Source organism: Rhinolophus sinicus, linkage group LG04 (assembly GCF_036562045.2).
Source record: "Rhinolophus sinicus isolate RSC01 linkage group LG04, ASM3656204v1, whole genome shotgun sequence".
Classification (NCBI taxonomy): Eukaryota; Metazoa; Chordata; class Mammalia; order Chiroptera; family Rhinolophidae; genus Rhinolophus; species Rhinolophus sinicus.
This window is the reverse complement of record NC_133754.1, coordinates 106,447,035-106,474,896: the sequence shown is the minus strand read 5'-3', so window position 1 is coordinate 106,474,896 and position 27,862 is coordinate 106,447,035. Positions and strand designations below refer to the sequence as shown.

At 38.9% G+C, this 27,862-nt stretch overlaps 2 protein-coding genes across 6 annotated transcripts in view; one reads left to right on the top strand and one right to left on the bottom strand.

The window, feature by feature from the left end:
- CENPP (centromere protein P) overlaps nucleotides 1-27,862 on the bottom strand; it is a 261,592-nt gene that overhangs the window by 93,180 nt on the left and 140,550 nt on the right. The window lies entirely within an intron of this gene.
- Nucleotides 502-27,419, top strand: ASPN (asporin). Its single transcript, XM_019713827.2, has 8 exons — nucleotides 502-772; nucleotides 8,026-8,298; nucleotides 11,854-11,966; nucleotides 15,959-16,172; nucleotides 17,477-17,587; nucleotides 22,708-22,801; nucleotides 23,194-23,332; nucleotides 26,151-27,419. The coding sequence occupies exons 2-8, from the start codon at nucleotides 8,049-8,051 to the stop codon at nucleotides 26,346-26,348; spliced, it is 1,119 nt and encodes a 372-aa protein (XP_019569386.1). The 5' UTR covers nucleotides 502-772; nucleotides 8,026-8,048; the 3' UTR covers nucleotides 26,349-27,419.

Here is a 27,862-nt window from a genome sequence, read left to right as displayed (position 1 = left end):
CCTCCCTAAAAACTGTGTGGTCACAGCTGATACTCTCTTGAAAAGGAAGTCCCAGCAAGTGTCACCTGAATCCACATGTGTGCCTGTATCAGGGCACACAGGCTGAGGCCCGGCATTACCCTGCAGGGCCTGGTCTGCAGCGTCCCTGACACACCTGTGGCAAAGCTAAAAGCTGTTTTAAAGAAAATATTGAGAAGTATGCTTAATGTTATCTGAAGAAAAAAACAGCATGGCTCCTTTCTCAGATACATCTCAGATACTCAGTAATGCTGGTTCTCTTTACTAAGATTGATAAATATTTTGTTGGTCTATATAGGGTGAGTTTTTAAATTTGTAATTTGTAAGTATTCATTCGTTTAAGAATTTCATAAAGTATTTTTCAAATCAGGTATTTCTTGAATGACTTTGACTGCATGTTCAATGGCCAGTTGCCACGCATTATTAAACACTCTTTTTTTCTTCAGAATCTCCAGTAGACGTCTAGAGTTTAGCTAGAAGTCTTGGCTACAATACAAACAGTGATGGAAAACACATGAGCAGTTACAAGTTTTAATCTTGCTTCTCAGTACTAACATGGACTAATCTGTGGAAGCAGCTTATTCTAGTGTCACCCAGGGTGCAGCCACACCAGGCTCTGCTGAAAGGTGCTTTCCTCTTCAATGTAATCCCTCACCTTTCTTCGTAAGTAGTATATGAGAACAATTTCATTACAGATAAGTGGTACATGGTGGAGAAATTCTTCTTTCAAGAGGACTTATTCTCTTCTTACAAGGTATGTTTTCATGTCTTTTTTTTTCATATACCATTCACAGTTATTTTATACTTGATACTAAGGGGATATTAATATTATTAACACAAATGCTTATAAATTACATGATGAAATGTAAAGATTATCTGTATAATTTCTTAAAAATCAGCACTTAATTACATATCAACCTAAAATTATTATAGCTTTTTATGTTTTATATATAATTAATTTATTTTCAATATAATTATGACTTATTTTTAACAATTAAGTGAAAACCTGTCATTATCCTTTTCCATAAATATAAACATGATTGATTTAAACAAGTATCTGTACGTTCTTTTATGAAAATAATATTACCTTAATAATTAATGATAAGGAAGTTTAAGAATATCACAAATACATTAAGTGAAAGATTAAATATTCCTTTCAAAATGTAAAACTATGATATTTTCTAATACATTTTTAAATATATGATTACTCAAATGTCATTTTACTTATACATTTGAATATTCATATTTTCCCTTGATATATGTCTTCCTTATTCTTATATAATAAAATGTCACTGTACAGTTGAAATGGAAATGTATAATTCCAAGGCAGAGTATTTGTCATCATAGCTTAATTCGCTCTATATTCAATATGAAAAATTAGAAACTTTTCACAAAATCCAGTCTGAATTTAAAACAAAGATTGCCTTTGTCCCATCCCAAAATAATTTTTTTATTAAATCTTATATTTTAAAAATTAAACAATGTATTTGATATTCCAGTCCCTCAAAATCTAAATGGAATACATCATTCTTTCTTGTTAATTTATTCAGAGGTGTGACAGCCACAAATAATGGCCACATGGTGTAGGCTTAAATCACAAAGCTGAGGGGTCTGTATCTCTTTAAAAATAAAGTGGTTTTTTAAAATACCACCAAGAATCACTGAGTTGTTTTAAAAAAGAGAAATAAAAACATGTCATACACCCACATACATGTGAAAGCATCCTGATGTTTTGTTTTTTATATTTAGCAACAGCGCAGTGGTGGGAAGATGAGGGTGTGTGCAATCTTCTGTTACAACTAAATACTTCATTAAAAAGAGAGTATTCGATACTTAACCTGAGGTTTGAGACCAAATGATTAATTTTGTAAGTACAAGTCTGAAGGCACTACAGGAAACAGCAGAGCAATGAAAGGCAAGAGTGTTTTGCGTTTGAAGACAGCAGCTAGGTTGCCAGACGCCCTGAAAAACTGATGAAGGACAAAACTGGTGTAAGAGGAAAGCAGCTGGCGAGCACTCACTCAGGTGCTCTTTATACTTCTAAGGTCAAGTTACTATTTCTTTAAGGACAGTATAGTCTACAAAGGTGTTCGGTTCCATGTCCAGCAGGTTCTGTGACTAAGTTTCCAAATGCATGTGGGACACTGGACTTACTTATTCACTTCCAGGGCTGTGCCTGAATGTAGTCTGATTTCTTCTGTGAACAGATTATGTTCTATAACACTTGTGTACTGAAAACTACTACTGGCTCTTGTGAGCTGAGAGAACTATTTCAGCCAAGGGGAAAAGTTGCCAAGCAGACCTTTAAGCACTGGATTTAAAAGCACAGTGACTTATTTTCCTAATAATAGTGTCTGAGAGGAAATGCCATTTTACTTACACAGATTTTCCATTCTACGTTTGTGGAACATTTAAGTGGAAAATAGGAGCTTATGCAAATTCAGAAAGACACTTCTTAGCTGCATTTCCCATCCTGAGAACCTGGGCAAACCTCACCCCGTCCTGTCCGAGGAGAGTCCAGTTGGTCCCTGGAAGTCACTTGTGGGATTCTGACCCCCTTGGAGGAGGCCGTGCAGAAGGGTGGACAGTGCAGGGCTAGAGGCCAGCCTCAGACTTTTCAGATGTACAAGGAGCAATGGGAGCAAAGTCTCTAAGATGCCATGGTTTATTAATAAGAGCATTAGTACCGAAATAATATTCCAAATAGTATTCTGATTAAGAGACACTTGAAAACAAAATCCAAAGCTTTTCATGAGTAAGCTCTGGCAAAAGTGGTCTAAATTGGGAAAATACTGAGTCTTCTTGAGAACAAGACTTAAATATTTTTAAAGGTTTTAAAAACAACACTATCTACTGCCCAAACTAATCAAGTAAGAACTTGAGCCATAGTAATAAACTCAAATTTTGAAATAAGACAAACAACTAAAATTCCCATCATTTTAAATGAGAAATAATATTCTCTATATTCTTTCTGAATAACTGGGGAAAAAACATTGCTACGTAGTATTCCCTCCTGGACATATCAATATTTTTCTACTGGTAAAAAAATTGCTGAAGTAGAATAAGGTGCGGTTTGGGGTCTACAATCACTTGTACTTTATCAGGGCTTTGTCATCTCAGATTGAGGATGTGAAAAAAAAGGTGAGTTCCTCATGGTATTGAGGTTTGCCTGACTTTTCTTTGCAAGTAACCAGGATATGGGAATGCAAAAACATAAGATTAATCTTCTACAGCTAACAGAAGACAGAACTAGTAGAGACAAATGTGCCAGAAGGCATTTTTTGCTTCAATAAAGAATTTCCTATCAGCCATAGACGAACAGTGGAACTAGATGCCTGTTGAGAAGGTGTGCTGTCTGATTCCTCTCACTGGAGTCATGCATGTAGAGAGTGGACATGCTATCTGGTCCAGAATCTTCTGGAGGAGCCTCTAACACCAGCAGGGAGTTTACTTAGATGGCATGTCCTGCTTCTATGGGTCTCCTCTCTCACTCACCAGAGGGAGGGCCCAGCAAGGCATGCTTTCACCACCAGCAATGGAAAGCTTCCTGATTACCACAGATGTGCCACTGTCTCAGCTAGCGGGCCGGAGTGCCCCCTCATGGACGGCAGGGAGGGTCTCACATAATCAGTCAGTGGAAGAGACAGAGGAAGGGAGGGACACTGGCCGAGGCGGCCCCTGACCCCATGGGTGGGCTGGTCAGGAGAGAAATGCCCGCCAAGTCTGGCCTCTTCATCTGTGCCCTGGCTTCTGTCTCCTCACAGCTCTGCTCCTCACCTTGGCCTGCACCCCACTCCCAGGCTCTCTCAGGTCACAGGGCCGCATGACTGCCGCCGGGAGCAGAAGGAGGGGGTGGCAGGAGTGGAGGTGGCCCCTGACTGCCAGGCGCAGGGAGGGTCCGTGTGCCCTGCTTTCCCACTTTGGCTCTCTAATACACTCCTCTTGCTATACATATTTTTAAAAGCTCTATGGTTTCCTTAGGTCTATATTGCAGGTATATTAAGTATTAAATAGATTTTTCTGGTCTAGATTGGGAAACTAGAGCCCTTATACCTCTAAGTTTCTGTAAGACAATATTGAAATGCAAACAACCAGCCAACACAAAAACAACTTTTAACTAAACTTTTCATCTCCCATGGACTAGAGCAAACGGGGCTAGACTTCCAGAGGGTATGGCCCCAAAGAATTTCCCAGGTGGGCACCGCTACTGCACTTTTGGGGGCCAGTCTATAGGAGAACTTTACTGTGCTAATGCTACAGAAATCATAGGGAAGGCTGAAGTACAGGGAGGACCAGAGTTAAGACAACTTTGTTGGCAGGCTGATATTTAAACTATTAGGAAAGCAACATAATAATGTTAAAAATATGGACCAGAGAGGAAAATAATCCTTCATTCATAATCCCAAGAGCTCTCTTAGGTTTGTGTGTTCTATTTCAACCTTTTTCTCCTGTGTATTTTATGGATGTCTTCATTTCTATTAGTTTCAAAGAGTAAACTGAGGGTTATGAAGAGTAGATGGAGCTACGGTAAAGAGCTTTCCTTTCAGAGTCTGGGGACTGCACATCTGGCAGCCCCTCCAAACTGTCTGAGCCAGCGTGTGCACAGCCAGCAGAGACGGCTGCACTTTAGTTCTGTTTGCTAACCTGGACATGTACTGGTTAGTTTTTCCCTGAATGCACCTACGTACTAACTTTTACAACAAGCCCACACTTACTTGAGAGGAGTGGAGTAGGAGCTGTGGTTTTGGTTTCTGAGCAAGGAAGAGGGTAAGGATGGGGTTCCCATCCAGAGCACCCTGACCTGTCTATGCCACAGAGTCCACATCTTAACACTGTGCCTGGTACAGAGTGGGCACCTGACAGATGCCCACTAAAAGACTCCAGCAACCTCAAAAAAAGCCAGACACAGGATCTCAGATGACATTTAATTCAACAGCTCCTCTGCCGAGTTTAGGGACAGCTATGGACACAGAAGACAGCTGCATTGCAGAACAATGTTAAATAAACTGGTACCAGGGATAAGCTTTGGTTTAGCTAAGGATCAAGAACTGAATTAGCTATGGAATGAGAGTTTTGCAGGTCGAGGCAAAACTGGGAACCAAGCATTAAAGAGCCAGGAACCACAAAGAAGCCCAAGGTCAAGAAACATGATGGATCAAAGTGAGGCAGGCAGCCAAGCAGCAGATATAATGTGCCAGAGACAAAGTGATATTGGAAAAGAAGCCCAGTCGACCTCAGCCAGCCACCCAGGCCAGGATTCCATGGTGACGGGAATAGGGAATGCTAAGCTACTTGTCTCCCAGGATGGCTGACAGAAGCTGCTGGGCTTTGAGCTGCCAGCACAGTTTCTCTTTCTGCACCATCCAAATCTGACCATACAACCACTCTGGCTCCCACTCTCCCAACCCAAGCTGTGCATGCACCCCTATCTGTACAGAAAACAATGTGTGGACTGGCTGGAGAGGAAGAGATGACAGACTATGCCTGTAAGGACACTAGATTTGGGGATAAAAGTAGTGTTCCCATGTGGGCTGCATCAGATGCGGAGAACGGGTTAGGACACATGGGCTCTAACTCGGTTTCTAATTCTCTTTGGTTGTGTGGCCTTGGGGAAGCCACTGGAGCTCTTTGCACATCCTATTACTCCTGGTTAACGTGAGGGATGCACCTAGAATAAAATCTGAATTGACACTTCCACAAGGTAGTGCAGAGTTCTGAGGTGGGATTTTAGAATAAGGCTGTTAAAATTTAAAAAGCTCTGGCTTTTCTCAGATATGTCCTATAATCTCCTCTTCCCTGGCACAACTGAGTGTGGATTATCACAGGGAAACCTCAAGTATCAGGCTGGTGATGTCCAGCCACCCAGTGGGCAAAATGTTCATGTTGCCATTTAGGTTTCGAAGAATTAAATAATGTTAACTGTCAGGTTAATAACCGATGACAGTAGGGCTGTTTTTGTGTGTGTGTTTTTTAACTACCTCTGGTGATTAAAAGACATATCACATAAAAAATGAATATTTTAATTAATTCACCTCTGATCCCTAAGTCCAGTAAAAGAGAGTTAAAGCTGATTTCTAGGTTCTGAGAAATTGTAAACAGCTGGCATAATTCAACCATTTGGGGGTCCAGGTCTTCCTGAGGTGGGACCAGCTCTCACTGACTCTGGACACCCTGGTGCTCAGGCACGGTAGGCCAGCAGCACTGCTTGGTGGCCTGGCTGAAGGACATCTGGGTGAGTGTGGATGCCCTCCTGCCAGGACACAACCTCACCAACTGGCATCTGTGTAGCCAAATGCAGCCCAAAGAGAAGCTTGGCACGCATCTGTTTTGGATGATTTCATAATGCTTTTAATTTTTAAAAATTATAAAGAATGTATGTTTCACAGGTGATGGTTAAGAAACTGTGATATGTAAACACACTTGTGGGAATATCCACCATCAGATAACAACAAATCTATGTTCAAGGGTTCTTGTTCGTACATTCCAGTATTGTGTAGGCCTTGAAAAATACAACTGAAAACAAATCCCCTCAAAAAACCAAACAGAATGCAGTGAAAAGATGAATAAGAAAGAACAGTCTAGACTTCAGAGGCTTTGGATCAGGTATTAGACAATGGAACCCATTAGGAGGAAGAAGTTCAAAACACTGGAAAAAGTGACCAGCTCTGAAAGTGAGGGTAGGGAGGAAGGTGGGAGAGAGAGATCTGTTAAAGAAAACTTCCAGATGTTATGCTAAGGGGGCATGAGGGTTTTACTTTGCAAGTGACATAGATATTAAGGCAATGATAGGATTTGGGGAACAGTCAGGTATGGCAATCTGCTTTTGTTCTTAAAAACATTTACTAGTTTCCTAACTATAAAAGTTGCACTTATTGCTCATTATAAAAATTTAAAAAAAAAGAAGACACAAGAAGTGTCATGGTTTTACTACCCATAGATTATCATCGATGAAGTATACTTATATCACGGTTTTTGTTTGTGTATTTGTTATGTATGGATTTTTTATATTTGCTTTTTTTCCAAAAAAAGAATATTTCATATTTTAAACATCTTTGCAAATATTTTGTGGGAAACAAAGTATTTCATGAATTTACACTATTTTAATATCTCACTTTAACCATAGTATTATCTTTAATTTTTTGCTATTATAGATATCTAATTTTGTGATGAACATCTTTATGCACATTAGAATTATTTCCTGAGATTAGATTCCAAAAAGTATAATTACTGGATAAAAAAATAAAAGATTTTTTAAAGCTTCCAGTGAATACTCAATTGTTTCCCACGACTTCTTATAAATTTACTCACACAATGGTAATGGATAAGAACGCCATTTCACTGTACAGGTAACCCCTGTATAACATGGTTGTTAGGTTCCTAAAAAATGCTGTGTTATGTGAATTTGTGTTATATGAAACAAAGAACTAGTATAAAAAAGGGGGTCAGGTTCCAAAAATTAAAAAAACATACTATTATATTTTTATAATTAAGAGAAATATCTTTATTAAAGCAGTTTTCACCAAAAGTATAACATATTAATATGTATTAAACAATGTTTTCTTCATCATCACTACTAAGGACCATCAACTGAGGGCGTTTTATTTTGACAAGATATGTTCATTCTCTGAACTTAACAGGCCACGAACAAAATGGATTTAAAATTCTACTGAATTTTTAAATTCTGCAGTCAAATCTGATACGATATCCACACTTGAATAAAAATTTCAAATGAGATATTTTTTGCTCTTGAAAGCTCTTATTACGCTCCGTGTTGTTCAGGGATTGCTCTAATTCTCAAACTGTGTTAGAGTGAGACTGTGTTCTAGGATGCTGTGTTGTACGAGGGGTTTCCCCAATTCTCGAACCGTGTTAGAGCGAAGCTGTGTTATAGAAGTGCCGTGTTGTACAGGGATTACCTGTACTCTTGTCAGCTCCGAGAGATGTACAGACGCAGGAACTGTATCTGTTTAAACCTTAACTTACTCTTCAGTGTCTGTTCAATCTCAGGTTGGTCCCCTACACCAGACGACATGAAGGAGTGTATGCTCCTAGTGCTCCTGGCTTTGTGCTCCGCCAAACCTTTGTTTCACCCTTCATACATGACGCTGAAGAACATGATGCTGAAGGACATGGAAGATGAAGGCAATGGTGACACTGACCCTGACAACTCTCTTTTACCAACAAGGGAGTCAATTAACCCCTTCTTCCCATTTGATCTGTTTCCAACGTGTCCGTTTGGATGCCAGTGCTACTCAAGAGTTGTACACTGTTCTGATCTAGGTAAGAACATATGTCAACTTGTTTGGAAGAATAACATCATTCTGGGAAATTAAAAGAATAGGAAAAGCCCTCACTGAAATTTCAAAAATCAGCTGATTGACTGTAAAGGGATTTTTCATTTAAATTTTTGGGAAGTATAACAAACTCCAAAGTACATCCCAACTTATTTCAAAAATCAGAGCAGAGGAAAACAATGGAAATTTCGTATATAGAGAACATTTCCTTTGCTTCCCAAATTTGAACCAAAGTACTTCATTTACTTTTCTTCTTTACCTTAGGGTGTCAGCAGGTTGAGACTATGCTTTCTGGTAAAATTCTACAATAACAAAATAAATTGACTGTGCAGGACAATAAAGAGGTTATAGAGTTGTGAAATCTCTAATCTAGACATTTTAAATGTAACGTTCTATTTGTTTTGAGTGATTTGAATTTAGAATTGTCTAGAAAAGAAGTGGCTGAACTAAATTACTTTCTAAAATATCTGCTGAGTATTTTTTTATTTTTTAATACTTCTAATGAAGGCATTCTCAAATAGAGGGATACTCATATGCTTCTCGGGGAGAGGGTGTGAGGGAAATTCACAACAAGAGTTGCTGTACCCAGCTACTTTCAAAGGGGGTGGTTCAAACCTGCCACGTGGCAGGGAGCCGAGGTCTGGAACCCATCTCCCATCAGGGCCACGTCCAGAGTGCATACGAGCAGATGGTGCCTCTGAAAGCTTTAGACTCACTTCCTACTACTACAGCATTTGTGGCAATAATCAAAGCTTATTATAATCCACTCTACAGACTTTAACAAAACTCACGATAAAAATGTATCAGCTTTGACACAGCTTGATGTAAACTGAGCGGGTTCAGGGTAAGATTGTGACAAAAGAAATGTCCATCTTTAGCATACACCATCTGCAGGTGACGGCCTTCATATCTGTTCCAGAGGAAACACTACACAGCTTTGCTCCAGTGCCTGACTGTCATCAAAGAACAGAAAAACCAACTACCTCATGACAGACAACTGGTTGCAAATAGTGTTTTCCTGAATATTTAGCTTTGAAAAAATTTACTGAATGAAATTCACTTAAGACTGTCTGTACTAGCCTGACACATACCTTTAAAATGGCATGTCACAGTTAGCAGCATATGCTATATCTGCCCCATGACCACTGACAATGGAAAGGGTTGGGACACCTGTGGCTCCTTCTCCCTCAGGAAATGAATCTCAGAGCTCCTGATTTCATTGGGGTAGGGTGGAGAAGATCTGTCAAAGTCTACAAGGTGTGATCAAAGAATACAATGAATGTTTAAATTTTTAAAAAAATTATTCCCCTCACTTCAAACACACTTATCCCATCATTCTTGCCACTTTCTGAAGCAGTTCTGGAAGTCCTCTTTTGTGAGTGTCTTAAGTTGTCCTGCCATGGCTGCCTCAATGTCCTGAATCAATTCAAAATGTTTACCTTTCATGGTTGTTTTGACTTTGGGGAAGAGCCAGAAGTCACACGGTGCCAGATCTGGTGAATATGATGGATGAGGACACACGGTAATGTTTTTATTTGACAGAATTGCTGTACCAGAAGCGATGTGTGACATGGAGCCTTTCTGTTGTGATAAAAAAATGCGGTGACTGCTGCTGCCGAGTGCCACCCAACGGAAAGGCAGGGATCTTCAACAATAGGAAGTGGTGCATCAAACCTTAGTAACAATGTGTGACAAGTTTCAACTTGTTCGGTACAGTCAGTCAAGTGTGAGCTACTGTTGAGAGCAGGTGTGTTTTGAAATGTGCCGTAAATCATCCTCCATCATGACAACGCTCCGTGTCACACATCGCTTCTGATATACAGCAATTTCTGTCAAAAACATTACCATGTGTCTTCATCCACCTTATTCACTGGATCTGGCACCACGTGACTTCTGGCTCTTCCCCAAAGTCAAAATGATTCAGGACATTGAGCCAGCCATGACAGTGCAACTAATGACACTCACAAAAGAGGACTTCCAGAACTGCTTCAGAAAGTGGCAAGAACGATGGCATAAGTGTGTTTGAAGCGAGGGGGAGAATTTTGGGGGGATGAATGGCAATGTGTTTTTTACTGTAATAATTTTTTTTAATTTAAACATTTACCGTATTGTTTGATCACACCTCGTATGTTACCAGGCCCTTTCTGCAGGGCACCCAGCTTCCTACAAGACCTTCCATTTCACTTTCTAAACAAAACTGCTACCTTGTTAGCCTATCAAGTTACTCCCCCCTTTCCCTCTATCTGTGGTCAAACTTATTAAAAGAGTTGTCAATTTTAAAGTATGGAGGGAAGGCTTTAGAGTTAAATATTGCTATTCACAATATTTAGATACTGAATTCTTCAACTGGGGCTATTAAATATAATACTACCTTCAGGAGTAAGGACGGCTCCACCGAAAGTACACCAATATCTGAAACTCACTTTAAAATGCATAAAAAAAGATGAACTGATGGATGGACAGTAAGTATAATATAGTAAAATGTTGATGGTGGAAAGAGAATATTGGTTTCCACTGTAAAATTCTTTCAGCTTTTCTGTATGTTTGAACATTTCAACAATAAAATATTGGGGAAAACAAGGCCCAGTGCTCATCAAGCATAACTACTATATGGAATGACTAACAAGAAGCAGGGTGGGCATGTGCAGCCATCTAGGGACAGCAAAAAAAGGAAGGAAGAAATGCACCATCTAGTCCTGGCAATTTTCTGCTCTTTTTTGTTTTTAATTCAAGAGGGAAAAAACACATTTAAATCGTTTAAATAATTTAATTAACATTTATTGAGGATGGTGTGTCTTCACCACACTACACTCACGTAAAAAAGAAGGTGCACCTGAACCCGAGACGACAGAAAAGGAAGGTGTTCTTGCACCTGTAAAGAGGAATGGGGAATAACAGGGGGCCCAGGTATCTGCAGATTGGAGCACAGGGCTGGGGGGGTGATGAAATCAGTAAGGTATACCGCACGCCCTGATGACAACATAAGTTATAGATGCGTATGTTTTTGAAAATCAAATAATTCATGACTGATTAGAGAAGCTTATTATTAAAGGAAATGGGTAGTAAATTTGTGATAATGTATATGAAAATAATCTAATTCATATTTCCTAAGAACAATTTCCTACATGTTAAGGCTTCTTAAAATGATCAAAACTCAAAGACTCCAATTTAGCACTACAGCAGCCTGAAAATTTGCAAAGAACTTGAATATTCCTCAGCCAAAAGTGCATCAGAGAAGCCATGCCTCAGCTGCTGGTCACTTCCTCACAGTCATACTGTCATGCTGCAATTGACCTCCATTTCATGTCACCTTGCAGCAGACAAGCAGCAACAGCTAGACCCAGTCAGACACCTTGTAAAAACAAATAAGTTACTTGAAAAGGTCTTTAGGCTCCCAAATAACCATGTTTTTGTTATCTGTTATATGTTAAGTCATCAGTTACTTAATGGTAACCATGGATTTTAACAAATGCACATTTCTAACATATGAGCAATCTAATCTTCAGCATATGTGTATGTAACATGTTTGTTTACTTCTCAGGTCTGTCCTCCATCCCAAGCAACATTCCACTTGATACTCGAATGGTTGACCTTCAAAACAATAAAATTAAGGAAATCAAAGAAAATGATTTTAAAGGACTCACTTCACTTTATGTAAGAATCTGTGCTCATATATTCAAATATTTAAGTGAAAATATCACTGCTAAAATGATCACTCATATTGTGTTTGTGTAACAAGTCTTACTTTTGTATGTGAAGAATGACAAAGTCCCTGTTATTCAACGGTGTTCTAGTTAATGAAAAATTATACACCAAGTCAATTAATAATTTAATGCAACTGATGTTTACTTAATAACAGCCAGGTGAAAGGCGGTGGGCTAATAATTAAGTAAATGGTCCTTAAATGATCTTATGATCTACTTAGGTAACCACAGTAACTACACACTAAAATACTGAATAAGACAATGATTATTTACTTATTAATGAGTTCCTATTCATTAGCATACAGTATAAGAAAATCTGTCCCCAAACCCATTGACTTATCTTAAGGCATCACAAACGTATCTAATTGACTAATATATAGTTGTATAGCTTTTTTTCTAGATCTTTAAGGTGAAAAAGAATTTTTCTTTACTATATTAATATTTTAATTTTCTAAAATTCTTTTAGAAAGAATTTTATATCTTTTTAACATTTTGAGCTGCTAGATTTTAGCAAGTAAAATTTCTCATTTCATTTGGAATTAAGTTGGGAGATGGCCTGATCCCACCGTGTCATAGGCTTGGGGTGCTATCTCTTGCCCTCAGCGTGGAGGGTGGGACAGCCTCTCTTCTGCACAAAGCTGTGGTGGGAAGTCAGCACGGTCCTTCAGGCCAGTTCCCACACACTCATGCTGTGCTGCAGAGAACAAGTGTAAAAGTGTCATGTCAGTGGAGCTACAGCACCAAGAGAAGGGAGACACACCATGACCATACCTCTCTTGCTACCATGCATGTAGCCTCTTACCTTCCTGTGTCTGAGACGGGAGGCCACCCTGCCTGCCCACTATCCTCGGGTCAGTTCCCAGCAGGCAGGGAAAGAGGACCACTGAGTCCCAATATGCAAACCAGCGCCTATTGGTCAGCTGGATGAGCGAGGACAAACAGGAGATCATGTCCTAAGACCGTGAGGCATGCTCCTTACCTGGCTCTCCTGCTCACTCCTCATGCCAAGCCTGCCTGGAAGGAGCCAAGACAGCCTCCCACAAAGCCAACCTCTGCCCGGGCAGCTGGGCTCGTGGGGCCTTGACTGTTCCCTTCCCTTTCAACTGTGCAGTGCAGACAGCGGGGATTTGGCTGGGCTCCACCCTGCTATCGTTTCCATCTATATACCAGATACCTATGTAGCTAGAGATCCAGCAGCTAGAAGAGCACGTATTTACCTTTAACAGAGGCTTCACTTAAATATCAGGACAATCAGAGTAGCGGTGGATCCCATCAAGGCGCTATCCAGTCCGCATACTCACTTCAGACCACAGAACGTTTGGAGAACAGCAAGGCCATTCTTCCACTCTCCCAAGTTGGAAATACAGCTTATGAAATACAGCTTATGAAGGCTTCTACCACTTCTTCAACTTATATTCAGCTATAACCACGAGAATAACTAATGCTATATTTAATACTGAAATCACAAAAAGGTTTGAATTTGCCTTATCATTATTCATTACATTTTAGGAGCCTTCCAGGGACCTAGTCCACATGGACTCCCGTTAATGACTCGGAAATGACAACCTAAAAGGTGTCAGGAGCTGTCTAGGCCTCCTTAATTCTCTTTTAGTTAATTTCTACAAGGTGTTACGTTGGAGGGTGAGTGTCCTACAGTGAGGAGAACCTGAGCTCCAATCGTGGCTCTCCCAGAAGTGTGCGCTGGGAGAGTGGCTTACTTCTCTAAGCCTGACCTTCCTCGGCTGTAAAAGGGGTGTGAAAGTAGCATGGATTTCAGAGTGGTCATTTAGACTAGATGAGTGAATCCATGCAAGGTGCCCAACTGGTAACTACTATTGCCACAAGTCTAGTGTTTCCACAATGGCCAGTGGACTAATGCAAAGCACTTTTGAAAGCACCTACTTTATACTTAAATTGTGGGCATATTGTAGAATTCAGAAAACATTTATTTAATTATAGGTGCCTGTCTTTAAAGGGAATCAAAATGCTTTTTAAATATCCTATAAATTCTGTATATTGTGTTTCAGCTGCTTATTTGGCACTGTGGTTCTTATACAAAGGACAATCCAGCATTAGGGAACAAGTGAGATCAACACACACACACACACACACACACACACACACACACACACACACACACCAGGTCATTTCCAGTCTATGATTATAGCCACATTCATCAAGAAGAATTTTTGTCCTACTTCTGAAAGGCTATATTTTCCTCATCTTCTGTCCTTACATAGAACCATATTGTTTGGGGCTCTGTGACTACCACTTTTGGAATTTTTATGTAAAACCCAACACTGGAAGTACAGTTTAACTGGAGACACTCTGCTCACCTAACTTGCTGGGGCAGCATTTGATGGCTCTACGTAAAAAACTCTTCCCCCATTTTGTATGACTTATACTTCTTTCATGCATCTCTGACATGAGGGCGGGGGGACTGTGTATGATGGTGACCTCACTGACGCACACGTTCCCGTGGGGGCTCCTTATACGGTAGCCCACAGGAAGTGCACAAAACTGGAAGCGCCAAATGTGGGCAGAGGGGCCCAGCCTGACAGGAGGCAAGTCACTTTTCTTCCCTGTGCCCATTTCCTCTACAATATAAGGAAAGAAATAATTTCTACTAAATTTACCTCATGGGGTTGAGTGAGGATTCACTAGGTCGTTACCCCACCCCCCCAACCCCATATTTCAGTATAACCAAAGGAAAAGAGAACAAACTCTTCAGTGGCATTATACATTTGGAAAGGAGTACATTCTACCAGTTGGTAACCAGCTGGTAACAAAATGTAGTTTCATCTCTTCTCCTAGGCTTAACTTTTCTCAGGTCAAAAATATAACAGTAGTGATATGTCCGAAAAGAGGGTAAGAACAGGGAGAAGCACAGCACCTACAGTGAAACGACTGAACACAGTAATGGGCGTTGACCTGCCAAAGCATTTGTATTTCTTCTGTACAACAACAATAGCACCAGAGAGGCTACAAACTCAGTCTGGAAACATCGGGAAGGTTGCTGCAGAATGGGACCGGGAGAAAAGTCATACAAGGAATGAATCTAGAGCTGCTCCCTGAAAGAACGAGAGGACCAGAGTAGTGGAAAGAGACAGAAAGTCCTAAGGATTGCTAAGCCATCTGCCATCACCCCTGGGAAACATCGAAAATTCTTTCTGCAAAATCTGGCAGTAAATCAAGGGCTAAGCCATGTCCTGTTTACAGTGAAAATAATTACTAGGGTGACAAGATCCGGTTGCCAAGGACCTGCCCAGTTTGGGTTCTGAAGTTCCCATTTTCCAGCGGACAGAGATAGCAGCCATCAGAACCCTCAGCATGGCACAAGGCGCTTGGCAGTAGAGAATGCAGATGTGCTATTACAAGCTCTCTGACAGTGGGGTTGTCGTCTCCTCTAAAAGGTGCTGCCCCATCACACTGAGAAATATCCACAGAACCGAGAAAGGGTGCAGTTATTCCACAGGACTCACCAGTCCCTGACATATGTCTCAGGGCACATTGTAGGGAAAATGGTAAACATTAGGAAACATGAAAGAAGTGAAGTTTTAAAATTAGACAAAATCATTCAAAAGTGTGTTCTGTGTGCACTAAAGTTAATTTTGCAGAGTAAATAGGTTTTAAGGTGAAGATAATACCATCAATCACTTTCATCCAGGGAAAGGGAAACAGGAGGGGGGCTCACGTGAACACATCACCTGCTCAGAGACAAACAGAGGCACAAAAGCAACCACTAAAGCTTTGAACACTGCTCCAACTCAGTAGTAAATATTCTTTTTCAGTTTAGATTGGGCTGAGGAATTATTTACATGGCTAATCAGGTATACAAAATGGCATAATTTGCACTGATTCCCATGAGTGACTAATTACTGTAGAATACTTGTAAATCAAACCTGCTTCCTACCATGGTGTAATTTTTTGTGTTCTATCTAGGCTTTGATTCTGAACAACAACAAGCTAACAAAGATTCACCCAAAAGCCTTTCTAACCACAAAGAAGTTAAGAAGGCTGTATTTGTCCCACAACCAACTAAATGAAATACCACTTAATCTTCCCAAATCTCTAGCAGAACTCAGAATTCATGATAACAAAGTTAAGAAAATACAAAAGGAGACATTCAAAGGAATGAATGCTTTACATGTTCTGGGTAAGTTTTTGCAAATGAATGGAACATTTAGAAATTGTAAGTAATATGCAAAGGTACAGCTTTTTATCATCATTAACAACTGTTAAGACTGATAATTTCCCAAATTAATTTTCTAAATCTAATAATCTTTACCTAGCTAATCCATTTATAAATCAATTAAATATTAAACAAAATTCATAGCACTGAAAGGTGCCTTTTGTAAAATACACACACACATATGCACTCTCCAGAATCCTTTCTGAAACACCTAGTGAGGTTTCTATTTTCTGACTGCACCCTAATTGATAAAATCTATTATTCTCATTTAATTTAAAGGTATTATTTTAAAGATATTGTACAAACTACTCAAATATAGTGTACAAAATTAATTCAGCTGTTGTTTGGAATGTACATCTCACTTTTCATTATTATCTGCTTAAGATTACTGAGCTAAGGAATTTTTTGTTGTATATTTTATTCATTTATTTTTTTAATAACCTTTATTGGGGAATATTGGGGAACAGTGTGTTTCTCCAGGGCCCATCAACTCCAAGTCATTGTCCTTCAAAGGAGTTGTGGAGGGCGCAGCTCAGTTCCAAGTCCAGTTGCCTTTTTCAATCTTTAGTTGCAGGGGGCACAGCCCACCATCCCATGTGGGAATTGAACTGGCAACCTTGTTGTTGAGAGCTCTCGCTCTAACCAGCTGAGCCATCCGGCCGCCCCTTGTATATTTAAAATTCTATCCTATTTTACTTCTAACACCTATGGAATAATGATCCCATCTCCCTCTGCAATATCCATTCAACATTCCTAACTAATATCCTCATTCATTAATTCATTTATTTAATTCAACCAAGTGCCTGGCACTTATTAAATCGCCTCACTGGCATTTCCTCAGTTATATTTGTTAACCAAGTAACAGTTTCTAATTGACTTATAATTTTAAAAGTTTAGTTGAAAAATAAATGCACGCTGGCAAACGTAAACGTTTTGAGTTATATGAAGGATGATCTTTTTTCCTAATGTAAAATTACTACAATGAATCCTTGGTCATGCTCATGGTTGGAAGACAGTGGTAAGTTATTGATTTAGTAATTCAAAGCTAAACAGTGAAACTGTTATATATTCCAGCCTCGGTAACATAACGCAGTGTTCTCCTGAGATTGACAGAAAGGGAGTAAATAGGCATAGAGACAAATATACTGAGTGAAAGAGTCTGAGCAATGCTTCTACTTCTCAGAACTTTTTTCGGATGTGTACCTCTGCATAGTCAGTTTCCTTCTTATACAACACATGTATACTAAATTATGTAATTTCCCCCACAGAAATGAGTGCAAACCCTCTTGACAATAACGGGATTGAACCAGGGGCATTTGAAGGGGTGACAGTGTTCCATATCAGAATTGCAGAAGCAAAACTGACTTCGATTCCTAAAGGTTTGTGTTTCCTTTAAGATAAAGTATTTTTTTTTTATTGTCATCCTTAAAGGACCATTAAGTGTAATGCTGTAAATTGTATAATTGTTAATACCACACTATAATCAGAATCCTTTTACCAGTATATCCTGCTGGTGTAGTATGAAAGTTAGTGTTTTCTCATGCACACATAAAGAGCCATATGTAGTGGGGTTTTGTTTGTTTGTTTGTCAGTATGAAACCAAACTCGTTTTTTCTCCAGTGAGAACAAACATTAAGAAGAAATAGACTTTTTCTTTTCCTTCTCGTTCCTGAAACTTACTCACCTAGCCTTGTCATTCTGTGAAGTACCCGTTAGAGTGAGAATCTGTACTGAGAGCAGAGGCGGGTACCCAGGCCAGAGGCCCTCGGCCCAGCTGTCAGCGCGAGCTGATGGGGCGGGCCTCTGTGGCCAGGCTGGGACAAGGGGCTCTGGTGCTCATGAGCGTGAACTGGGCCAAGGGCTCCGTACCGTTTCTTCACGTGGGGATTGTGCAGACTAATGAGTAAGTGCCTAGAAAGGTCTGAGGACAACGCTGAGGACATGGTCAACGCCCTCTTAGGACGTAACTGTCACCAGAAGGAGTACCACGCTCTTTATCATGTGACACGAAGCGCGTACCTCAAAGTAAAATGCTTCTTATCAGCTACTAGGCTAGTTTCCAGTGCATCACTTCAAGCGCCCAGTCTGACGATGACCTAGGCAGGCAGCACTGGCTTTGTCAGGACCCATGCTCAGAGTCCGCTTTCCTACCCCTGACAAGGGCCTACTCTCTGCTGTGGTCACCACCTGGATCAGAAAGAACCCCTAAGGTTAACAACTTATTTTTCTTTCTCGTAGCTCTGTCTTTCAGTATCCACAGCAAAAGCAGCAACTTTACCATAACTCCCTTTTGACTACCCACCTGATCCAGAAGATAAAACAAATACAAACTGATAATGTAAAAGACACAGCAGAGCTGCTATTATTAATCAAGTGACAATGTTTTGCTTAGGAGAAAAATGATCTAAAGTAAAAGCGGAAAGACTTTGTTTTATATACAGGAAAAATCTGTTTAATTTAGAACTACGGCAACTTAAAAAACCACCTTAATTTAGCTTTCAAGGATGTGTCAGCTTTTCTACAAGAAACCTAAAATGTTATACATATTTACCTTCTCATCCTTAGAACAAAAATACAAAGCCTACCTAACAAGTTAAATACATAACCTCCCCTGGCAGGCTGCAAGCTAACAGTGAGGGAGGGCCCTGCAGAGGCAGCTGCTGGGGGCGGGGGTGGGGAGGGTGGGGGGTGGCCCTGCCCTAGATTCCCACCAGCAGTCTTCCTGAATGCAATTCTCTTCAAGTTCCAACGTGGATCTTAAAAATGAAGGTTTAACTTCTTCTCAAGGTTCTTCCAAAGCCTAACAGAAGATGTTATGTCTTTAGAAATTTACATTGGAATCAAATCCCTCAACTTACATAACTATGCCTTCAAGAGCCTTATGACAAAGTGATAACCCCCCCCAATCTATTGCCCCTCTGACATGGTATATATCTATTACAATTCCATTGACTCTATTCCCTATGCTGTACTCCATATCCCGTGACTATGTATATATTAAATTATAGTTGACATTCAATATTATTCAGCTTCAGCTTCAGGTGTACAGCGCAGTGGTCAAGCGTCTACGCTGTCCATGAAGTGGTCTCCCTAACGAGACAAGCGTACATCTGACACCCTACAAAATCTTTACAACATTTTTTATTATATTCCCCAAACTGTCTTTTGTATCCCTGTGGCAATATTGCAGCTACCAATTTATGCTGTCTAATCCCTTCCCCTTCTCCCCCATCCACACCCCCCTCCCATCTAGCAACCAACAGTTTTTCCTCTATTTTTCTGAGACTATTTCTATTTACTTTGCTAATTTATTCAGTTCTTTAGATTCCACATATAAGTGAGATCATATGGTATTTGTCTTTCTCCGATTGACTTATTTCACTTAACAAATGTTCTCTAGGCCCATCCATATCATTGCAAATGGTAAGATTTCATTCTTCTTTATGACCAAGTAATACTCCATTGTATAAACCTATCACAGTTTTTTAATCCAGTCATCTACCAATAGGCATTTCGGTTGTTTCCAGGTTTTGGCTATTGATTACAGTGCTGCAATAAACATAGGGGTGCATATATTTTTTTAAATTAGCGTTTTGAATTTCTCTGGATAGATACCTAAGAATGGAATTGCTGGGTCATAGGGTAGTTCCATTTCCAGTTTTTTGAGATACCTCCATACTGATTTCCATAGTGGCTGCATCAATCTGCAATTCCACCAAAAACAGTGCATGAGGGTTCCCTTTTCTCCACATCCTCACCAGCACTTGTTGTTTGTTGATATATTGATGATAGACATTCTGACTGGGGTGAGTTTGTATCTCATTGTGGTTTTTATTTGCATTTCTCTGATGGTTAGTGAGGTTGAGCATTTTTTCATATGTCTGTTGGCAATCTGAATGTCTTCTGCCTGTTTTTTAATTAGGCTGCATGTTTGTTTGGTGTTGAGCTGAATGAGTGTCTTATAAATTTTGGATATTAACCCCTTATCAGATGTATCATTGATAATTATCTTCTCTCTCAGTAGGCTGCCTTTTCGTTTACTGATGGTTTCCTTTGCTGTGAGACCATCAATGAAACAAAAAGGCAGCCTCCTGAATGGGAGAAGATAATTGTCAAGGATACATCTGATATTGTTTTGTACACCTGAAACTAATAAAAAATTAATTAATTAATTAATTTGGGTTGTCTCTCGTTTTGGAGGCAACCTCTACTCTGCCTGTGGAGTAGATCTTTACTCAATAAACTACTTTCACTTTGCAATAAATAAATAAATAAATAAATAAATAAATAAATAAATAAATAATCCCTATGACATTCAAAATCCAGTTTTTTGTTTTATAACTTATTTGCTAAAAATGTTATGACTGACTGACTGCCTAACTGCTACAATCGATCATTACTATCCCTTGTGACAGAATGAATTAGAAACAAAGGGTCCTACCACACCTAACAATTTAACGTAAAGAGAGTGAAAAATGTTCTCCTTCCTATCCATTTGGAAAATTGTACTTCATAATTGTATTGCGTGAAGGGAAGACCTGTTTGAAGATGGGGTAGGAATAGAAATATTTATACAAAAGTTCGCTAATATTTGTTGGCAGCTAGGAGCTTGTACCCAAATTCACACCTTTGCTCATTTATCCTCCTGAGGCTACACTTTCTGTTTGGTGATCTGCCTTCTCCAGGCCCTGGGGACGGAACAGTCCCCTCATGTTCTACAAATCCAAGTAGTTTTTCTGACTTCTCAATGGGAACACAGATTTCTCTCTTCTTTGACCTGCTATAACATATTCGAGAACTGTCTGGCACACTTTATGAAATGTTTCTAGTGGCTTTTGTATGTAGATTGATTTGGTCAACTAATACTTAAGGTCTTTGAAAGTAGAACCTTTTCTTTTACATATGAAAGTCAGTATGTGGTCATTCCATACAAATAATTAAGTTCAACTAATCAGAATTCAAGAAATTAGAACCCTCTGAGTTCAGAATTATTTTCCTGCTCTCTACTTAATTTACTTTTAAAATCCAAAGTAGATTCTGGAATCAACATAAATTCAGCCATTAAAATATTGATATTTATAAAGATGTTTCGATTACTTTCATCAGTTTTTACCACTTATCTAGGAAGTAACTGTTTCAGTAAGAGTTGAAAAAAACCCACTTCTCCCAGCTAGGTAACTGGAACCTTCGGTTGGCAAATAATGCCTTACATTTTTAATTCTAGGTATGAGATAGAATACCAGGGCATATATAGAACTAATAAAATGAATCTGACTGAGTTTTCTGATCAGTCTATTAATCTGGGGAGGCCTAGAGTCAAGACACACAGGTGAAAGGAGAAGAGAGGTGCAAACATTCACAGGATCCCCGCCATGTGCCAGGTGGTACTGGCAGATTAAGCAATTAAGAGATGCTTGTCTTAATTTATGCAGAAACTACTATTAAAAGAAAAGAATGAATACTGCAATGGACCAAGCATATCAGATGGAGTAAAAATCCATGTGTTCATAGTGATACTAAAAAAATATTTAGTAGTCACCTCTGGGCACTGTACCAATTCATTTCTTGAAAGAATCAAGAATCTGTGCTGCCTTTTGTATAAAACTGTATTACACACTAAACAATTGATGATGAAAAATTCTTTAGAGAAGAAGTCCACCTAATAAATGCATAAGGAATGACAAAATCAGAAAAATCACCATGTTTCCACTCTTAATGAGGAACAGACCTAACCAGCAGTCATCAATGAGTGCTAAGGCCATCAGGTGGAAGGGTGATGTTCTGAGTCTAACCTGGTCTCCAGATCTAGCCACTAGGTCATAAGAAATAAGGGGCCAGAGGACCATGAGAAACTATCTTGTGGAAGCCATCAAGCCTAGCCCACAAACGCAAATCTCAAACAACTCAGTATCTGAAACAAGTCAATAGAAGAGGGAGAAAACGGAGGGAGAATGTAGTTGAACACATTTTAAGAAATATAAGAACCAAATGTAAACTTTATTAGGATCCTGCCTTCAACAAATCAATTGTAAAACAATATATTTGAGATCATTAGGGAAATTAATATTAGATGACAGTAAAGAATTGTTGTTAATTTTGGTGGATGTAATACTGACATGATGATTATGTAAATAAAAGATGACTTTATGAGTTAGAGACATCTCTTCATAGGTGAAATGACATCATGTATAAAATGTAATTTTAAATACTTTAATATTTGTTTTAAATAAAAACAAACCAATAAGTAAATCAATCATCAATAACTAATCAATAACAAGACTGGAAAGATGGAAATGATTGTTGAAGCTGGGCAACAGCATGGTGGTTCACAATACTAGCTTCTATTTTTGTATATGTTTGAAATTTTCCATAATAAAAAGTTAAAAAAGAGCAGATCCTTAAAAAATTGCCTGTCTGTAAAGTGAAACTTAACAAGTAAATAATCAATGGGTCATGATCCTACTCCATCTAACACACATGTTTCTTTCCTTGTCATTAGAACTACCATCAACTTTATTAGAGCTTCATTTAGATGATAATAAAATTTCAACTGTGGAACTGGAGGATTTTAAACGATACAAAGATCTGCAAAGGTAAAAGTTTCCAAAATCCTAACTTAGAATTGGAGGTCCACACGATGAAGACATTACTGAAACTTGTTGGAGAACATGCATAGGGACCTAGGTTATCACTCTTGCTACTGGAGAGTGTGAAGGTGAAAACTGGAAAAAACTGCTATTACTCTGTCTCGGTAACAGAAGAGGGCACCGAGGGGAAGGAGAAGACGACATATTTCAAATGTCCCTTTTGTTGATTACAGGTTAAAGAATTTGCGGTCACTGAAGGAGAGGGCTGTTACATGCTGAAATGGGTTATTAAATAAAACCATTTCTATATATATATATGTCAGGTTTATATTTCTAACTTGGTTTTCAGCTAACTATCACACCATCTGCTTAAGAGCTGAATTTTATATCACTTTTAGGCTGGGCCTAGGAAACAACAGAATCACGGATGTTGAAAATGGAAGTCTTGCTAACATACCACGCATAAGAGAAATACACTTGGAAAACAATAAACTAAAAAAAATCCCCCCAGGATTACAGCAATTGAAATACCTCCAGGTAAAACATTCTACTTGTGTTTTATAGATATTAGCACTTTTCTTTGTTTTTATGAAACCCATTACTATAGTACCTGAAGCAAAGACCAAGCAAGTTTGCAAGGGTAGGTCATACATAATGACCCTCTAGGTTGCCTGAGGTATTTTATGCAGGAGAGTGGTTAGGAGAATGGTTTCTACAGAAAGGTCAACGAAAACACTCATCCTTCCCTTTCTCCTACTGAAACTGAGAAAGCCATTGTGGCAGACTTACTAGCTAATTTCCCAGCTAATTTCAGGGATATGGGTGGTAATGGCTATGCAAAGGCAGGACTGACTGGTCAGGAGGAAACCAAGTAGAATCCCATATCCTTTTGTTCTGGAAACATTTCCCGAAGGCGACTATGTGGACAAGGTCCCAGGTATTGCCAGTGTGGTGCTAGACTGGAAGTGTATACACTTTTTAAAAAAAATTCAGGCCAGAATATAAAATCAAAAGTCAGTATTTGGAGCCTCATGAATACACGTTTGTTGTTCTTCATTATTAGAAATCATTTCCTCCTAATCTGGCAACTCCTGACTTGCTGGGAGGAGCACAGAGTAATTGGAGAATCTAATAAAGGATCTAAAGAGCCTCCCAAGAACAAAAATGAAGACAATATTTTGAACAGACTTTAGGAGGTTCACAGATCTCCCTGATTCTCACCTGTGGACCTCAAATTAAGAATCCCTACTTAATCCCATTTTACTTTAGTCTTTCCTTGCTATACAACGTTCTCATAGTCCAAGAAACACAAACACATTGAGAACAAGGCTGGGCTTCAAGCCACTTGCTTATTCTAGATTTCTTTCCTACTTTAAACCAGTTTTGTTAACTGCACTCCTTTGAGACAGAAGCCGTCAAAGTGGATGTGCTATCTACACGTATTCATCTCCTGGTTACAACTTTTGCTTTGACTTTTTCAGACGATACATTTAAAAGTCTATTATTGTTGATCAGCACCACGCCCTGAATCCTTCCTCTCTCAAGCTGTCCCATCTTTGTGTACTTCACTCCACAACTGATTCCAGCTTCTTGCTAGCATTTCCTTTTAAATGAACAGAATTATAACACACACAGACAAGAACACAAGTCCTAAGGGTACAATTGAACAAATGTCGGCGCAGCAGACAGACACACGTCCGGCACTGTTTCTCTTTCCCAGTGAGGTCCGTGCTGTTAACTACCTCTGTACGGACCCTGAGCTGCAGGGAAATGCACAGGAACCACAGACAGTGTCTGTCCTAACACGCCACGCACGCCACAACGGAGGGTGGAGGGGACTACGACACCAAACTCAAAGGTTTTAATAATGCCAACAGTTCTCATGACTGGCTCAGATCAATCTCACCAAGAAATGAAGGCAGAATCTAGTGGTAACAACAGCCAGAACCAATATCCGAGCTTTGCCAGCAAAAGGCTCCTACTTTTTCATATGCCCCAAAATTAAGGAGATTGTTTTTACTTCCCAGAAATCTCAGTTGCCAAAAAAGACCAAAGAAGGAATTTAAAGAGGTGGTAAAGAGAATGAAGGGAAGTTTCTACATTGCCCATTCTGAGCAATAATTTAATTTAAAAAGACTATAAAATTGGATTTTGTCCACTGGCCCACATAAAGATTCAACTATTGATGCTGTATTACAGATATGTATTTAAGATACCAATAGATATATTTTTCTATAAAGCAACTTACAAAAGAAGCAGCTCTACCCTTCTCTCCCTTGATCACGGAAAATGCTAGCTAACAATTCTTTGCAGTCGTATTGCAAGCCTAATTCTTTTTTTTAAATTAAAGTTTATTGGGGTGACAATTGTTAGTAAAGTTACATAGATTTCAGGTGTACAATTCTGTATTACATCACCTATAAATCCCATTGTGTGTTCATCACCCAGAGTCAGTTCTCCGTCCATCACCATATATTCGATCCCCCTTACCCTCATCTACCACCCCACCCCCTTACCCTCTGGTAACCACTAAACTATTGTCTGGGTCTATGAGTTTTTGTTTCTCATTTGTTTGTCTTGTTCTTTTGTTGTTTTTGGTTTATATACCATGTATCAGTGAAATCATATGGTTCTCTGCTTTTTCTGTCTGACTTATTTCGCTCAGCATCATACTCTCAAGATCCATCCATGTTGTCACAAATGTTCCTATATCATCTTTTCTTACCGCCGAATAGTATTCCATTGTATATATATGCCACAACTTCTTTATCCATTCATCTATCGAAGGACATTTTGGTTGTTTCCATGTCTTGGCCACCGTAAACAAAGCTGCAATGAACATTGGAGCACAAGTGTCTTTATGGATAAATGTTTTCAGATTTTTTGGGTAGATACCCAGGAGAGGGATTGCTGGGTCATATGGCAATTCTATTCGTAATTTTTTGAGGAACCTCCACACTGCCTTCCATAGCGGCAAGCCTAATTCTTAAAGCATTACATTTTATCCCTCTGCTCATTTCTAATCCTTTTAGAACACATTACTGTGCATGTAGCACTGCAGTAACCTCACACACACCTAATCCGTGTTCAGAGGGGAGTGGTGTGTGCTGACCAGGCATGTGCTCTGGGATTTTCCTGAATCTTACACGTACTTTGCACACAGAACACTTCTGTGTCTGACACTCGAGCCTGAGTTGTTATATTAAGAATTCAACAGGCACAAATGAGTACATATATTTTAAATGAAATATATTCAAATCAGTGTAAAACTTATGAACAAATGCTAACTATAAACAGAATATCTTCTTTTTACGTTTACTGTGTTTTTAATTCTTTCTTTTTCCCACTATAACAGATAATCTTCCTTCATTCTAATTCAATTACGAAAGTGGGAGTGAATGACTTCTGCCCAACAGTGCCAAAGATGAAGAAATCTTTATATAGTGCAATAAGTTTATTCCACAACCCGGTGAAGTACTGGGAAGTACAACCCGCAACATTTCGTTGTGTTTTGAGCAGAATGAGTGTTCAGCTTGGAAACTTTAGAAAGTAATAAGTAGTAATTAATAATATCCATTTAATATAAAATGCAAAAATTGTTACATTTGGAATACTTGAACTCTATTAATAATGGTGGTATTATGTACAGATGCAAAAATCTATTCCCACATAGTAAGTCCAGTGACTTACTTTAGGACAAAAAATTTCAACAGAATTTTGCAAAACTATTGCTACATCAGGATTAAGAGAAGTATCTATTGCAGTTTTCTTTTGCATACAAATGATTTTGCATAAATCTCATGCTTGAACATTTTTTCTCAGTAACAAAAAAAAGACATTCGATATTTAACACTTTGCTATCAAGTGCATTTTAAAAAGAACTATACTGTAAATGGAATGCTTGACTTACAAAATCTATGCTCTTTCATTTGCTGTTAGAAAAACAAAACTGACAAGGACAGTGATATGAAGAGTACGTACTATTCTTATCCGTTCTTTAATAACTCAGTAGAACTGTATATTTCTAATAAGATTGAAGTATGGCTTGATATAATCTTAGTCACGTTCTCATGTCTTAGAGCCTTACTGTCTGTATGTTTAAAACTAACCATTTGTAATGAAGCTTCAGTACGTGTTTATTACCAACTCGACAGACACTATTTCCTAAGAGTTGGGTTTGAGCTAGAAAAGCACATGCTTTTCTTTTATAATTATTATTACCCAATTATAAAACCTGTGTAGAATGCATAATGTTTATATAAAATCTGTAACACATTTTTTATTATCAGTTATTATAAGCTTTTAACAGTACGTCAATTGTTAGGTTGTGTAACATTATCACCTAAACACTAAGGAATATTTTCAAGATGTCCCTTTGTAAGAACTTGGTGGGAAAAGCCTGGACACTATAAATTCTACACCAAATTGTTTCCTCAAATATGCACAGACTGGATAACTGAAAAACACACCGGGTTTAACTAAATAGGCAGAGCATTGAATAAAACACAGGAAGTAAAGAGCTCTGTATAAAAGTTAAGAGTACTTAATGTATTTTTTATTGGCATCAACAGAGGTAAAACTAGAAAATAAGGAAAACATTAAAATATTGGTTTGAAATAAAACATTTGTGCTTTGGTTTAATTTTTCTTCTCCCACCCAAGGACTATTTTTCAGAAAACTCTAACTTACATACAGCATTTTTAGCACAGTACTAATGCTTGTTCTTAATAACAGTACTGAAATCCTCCAAATTATGCCTGTGCTGTGAAAGAAAATTAGCTTTATGTTAAACTACCTCGAAAGTTAGATTTTAAATAATTTGGGGGAGTAGAAAACATTGCAGATACATAAGAAGGGGTCGGATGTCCGGATAGCCAGGTGAAGAACAGGTAAATAGGCCTTGCTCCCCCTGAGGAGGCTCCTTGACGTTGGTACTGCTGGCACTCTGGGGGGACCATTCCCTGTGTGGGGAGGGGGCCTGTCCTGTGCTTCGCAGAATATCTAGCAGCTCACTGGTTTCTACCCACTAGGATGCCAGTAGCACCTGTACACCCCCAGCCCCCCCGA